The 2,206-nt window shown below is 45.1% G+C and overlaps 1 protein-coding gene across 1 annotated transcript in view; it reads right to left on the bottom strand.

Annotated features, from left to right (window-relative positions):
• The window catches only part of LOC107689010 (transforming growth factor beta-2-like), a 40,059-nt gene extending 37,891 nt beyond the window's left edge, over nt 1-2,168 (bottom strand). The window contains exon 1 of the mRNA XM_016486881.1: nt 1,130-2,168. Coding sequence (XP_016342367.1) covers nt 1,130-1,475 — 346 coding nt within the window. The 5' untranslated portion in view covers nt 1,476-2,168. The remainder of the gene's footprint in view (nt 1-1,129) is intronic.
• Nucleotides 2,169-2,206: the final 38 nt, after the last annotated feature.

The raw sequence follows: 2,206 nt of genomic DNA on the forward strand, positions 1-2,206 counted from the left end.
GTGTGTGTGTGTGTGTGTGTGTGTGAGTAATGGAGGGAAGGAATGAGAATAACATTCTAGAAGCAAAAGTACTGTAACGCTGACCTGCTTGGTTGCTAAAAGCGAACATGAAAAATTATTTCAAATGATTTACCCAGCAAATTTGCATAAATGATGTAAAGACTCTGCAGACAGCTGCACAAATATTGATCCCACACTATAGCCTATGATGTGGCGACTGTGGCTTAGTGGTTAAATCTGTTCTGTAACTGAAAGTGTGGATTCAAACTACTCCGAGGAATGACACATTGTGTGCCCTTGAAAAAAGAGCCTAACCTCAGGTTACTCCAGGGGGGTGAACCTCTAATTAGTGTAATAAATTGCAAACTAGTAATTTAGAATGCAGTCAAGAATAATCTGGCTATAACATCTTAGTTCTTCACATTTGACATGAGGTTCATATTAGACAACAATCGGATAATGAGTACTGTAGGCTACAACGACTGAACCTTATTTTTAGTATAAATTACAAATGACAAAATAAATGACACAAAACAAGAGGTATTTATGGACTATGGGAATGACCTGCAGAGAATAACCAGCACTTTTAATTCTTAGCCTCAAAGGGGAGTGTAGATCTAGGGTGCACCGTGACAGCCGGAACCATGGCACAATATCTTTGAACATGCATTTAACAACAATGTTTAAATGATTGTGGCAACTGCCAATTTTGGTAAATATGGTGCCAATTTTCAGTTTTGAAAGCTCTATAGATACACATATTCGATTTATGCATCTATAGCAGATGCTTTAATCCAAAGCAACTTACAAAATTTGATGCTAAATTTGATGCTATCAAAAAGATGCTAAAACTCAATTTTGGCACTTTGTCTTGAGAGGATCAGCATGTTTGTGACATTGCAAACAATGCTTGTTATAAATATGCCTATTTTCATTCTTTCATTTAGGCTGTGGGTGGCAGGGAGCCCGTCGAGTGTTTCTGCACTGGGGCCCATCAGACCCTCTTTAAACCACTGAGGTAAACTGAGCACAATGATGTTGAGGTTCGAACCTAAAACGCTTTCAGTTACCAGCCCGAATATGAAACCAATACCCGATCCCACCCCAAAAACAGGGTTGAAACACTCACTCTCGGCAGGGTAGAAGGGCTGCATGTCTATCTTGTGCACTTCTTTGGCGTAGTACTCCTCCTCGCTGCGCTGTCTCTCGCAGGTGGCCGCTCGCTCGTTGGCTTTCTCTTGCAGCAGGTCCCGTGTGCTGTTATAGATGGCGATGATGTCCCGGGACACCTCCTCGGGCTCGGGGTAGATCTCCGGAGGACTGCTCAGCTTGAGTTTACTGAGGATCTGACCGCGGATGGCCTCGATCCGCTTCTTTTTGAACTGCTCCATGTCCAGAGTGCTGCATGTGGATAAACTGACGGCCACTGTGGCTAAATCCAAGGTCAGAAGGACACTCAAGACGTACAAGTTCATTTTGTGCTTTTGTTTTTGTAGCTGAAGCGAGTTTAAAAATGCTAATTAGTGAATTAAGTTATGCAGAAGCCCAATCATTTCAACTCGATGGCAAAGCCAACTTAAACTTTTGCGCGTTAGCGCACTATTAGCAATGGCAAACGTCTGTTTATTGTACTCGCAAATCCATCCGAGGTGCCAACACGAAATGGTCTGTCAGATCCGTTAAATGCGGGAGAGAAACTAAGATCTTCATTCCAAATCACTTCAGTGCACAGAATCACGGGGCACTAAAACAGCCATTGATTTGGCCATTAAAAGTTTCTGCTTCTCAAAGCTCTGTTGATGACAGACGCGTCGCCTGCGGGCTTTTTGCGCGCACCTCCACCGCATCAGAGCGCCGCGAACTCTCTCCAAAGCGCCGCACAATCACGCCTCCCTCTCGCCCTCACTGTATGAGAAGATGTGGAGGTCCAGGAAAAGCCTCTGCTCACTCCGCAAGGCGCATCGCCTCTCCTCCTCCTCCTCCTCGCGTTTGGCACCAGCAGATGCTGCAGAAAATAAAGCTGTACCTGTCTCACGCGTCCTAAAGTTGCCTGACGAGTACGGAGTGATGGGATAAACTACTGTAAGAGCAGGCAAAAGCGAGTTCCTCTTCAGTTTACGCGCTCCTCCATTCCTTTCTGGTGGAAAACAACGGTCCCCGTGCCAGCACACACATGCACATCTGAAGGCAGCCGGTTGGAGAGAGA

This window comes from Sinocyclocheilus anshuiensis, unplaced genomic scaffold (genome assembly GCF_001515605.1).
Source record: "Sinocyclocheilus anshuiensis isolate Anshui unplaced genomic scaffold, SAMN03320099.WGS_v1.1 scaffold181, whole genome shotgun sequence".
NCBI classification, from domain to species: domain Eukaryota; kingdom Metazoa; phylum Chordata; class Actinopteri; order Cypriniformes; family Cyprinidae; genus Sinocyclocheilus; species Sinocyclocheilus anshuiensis.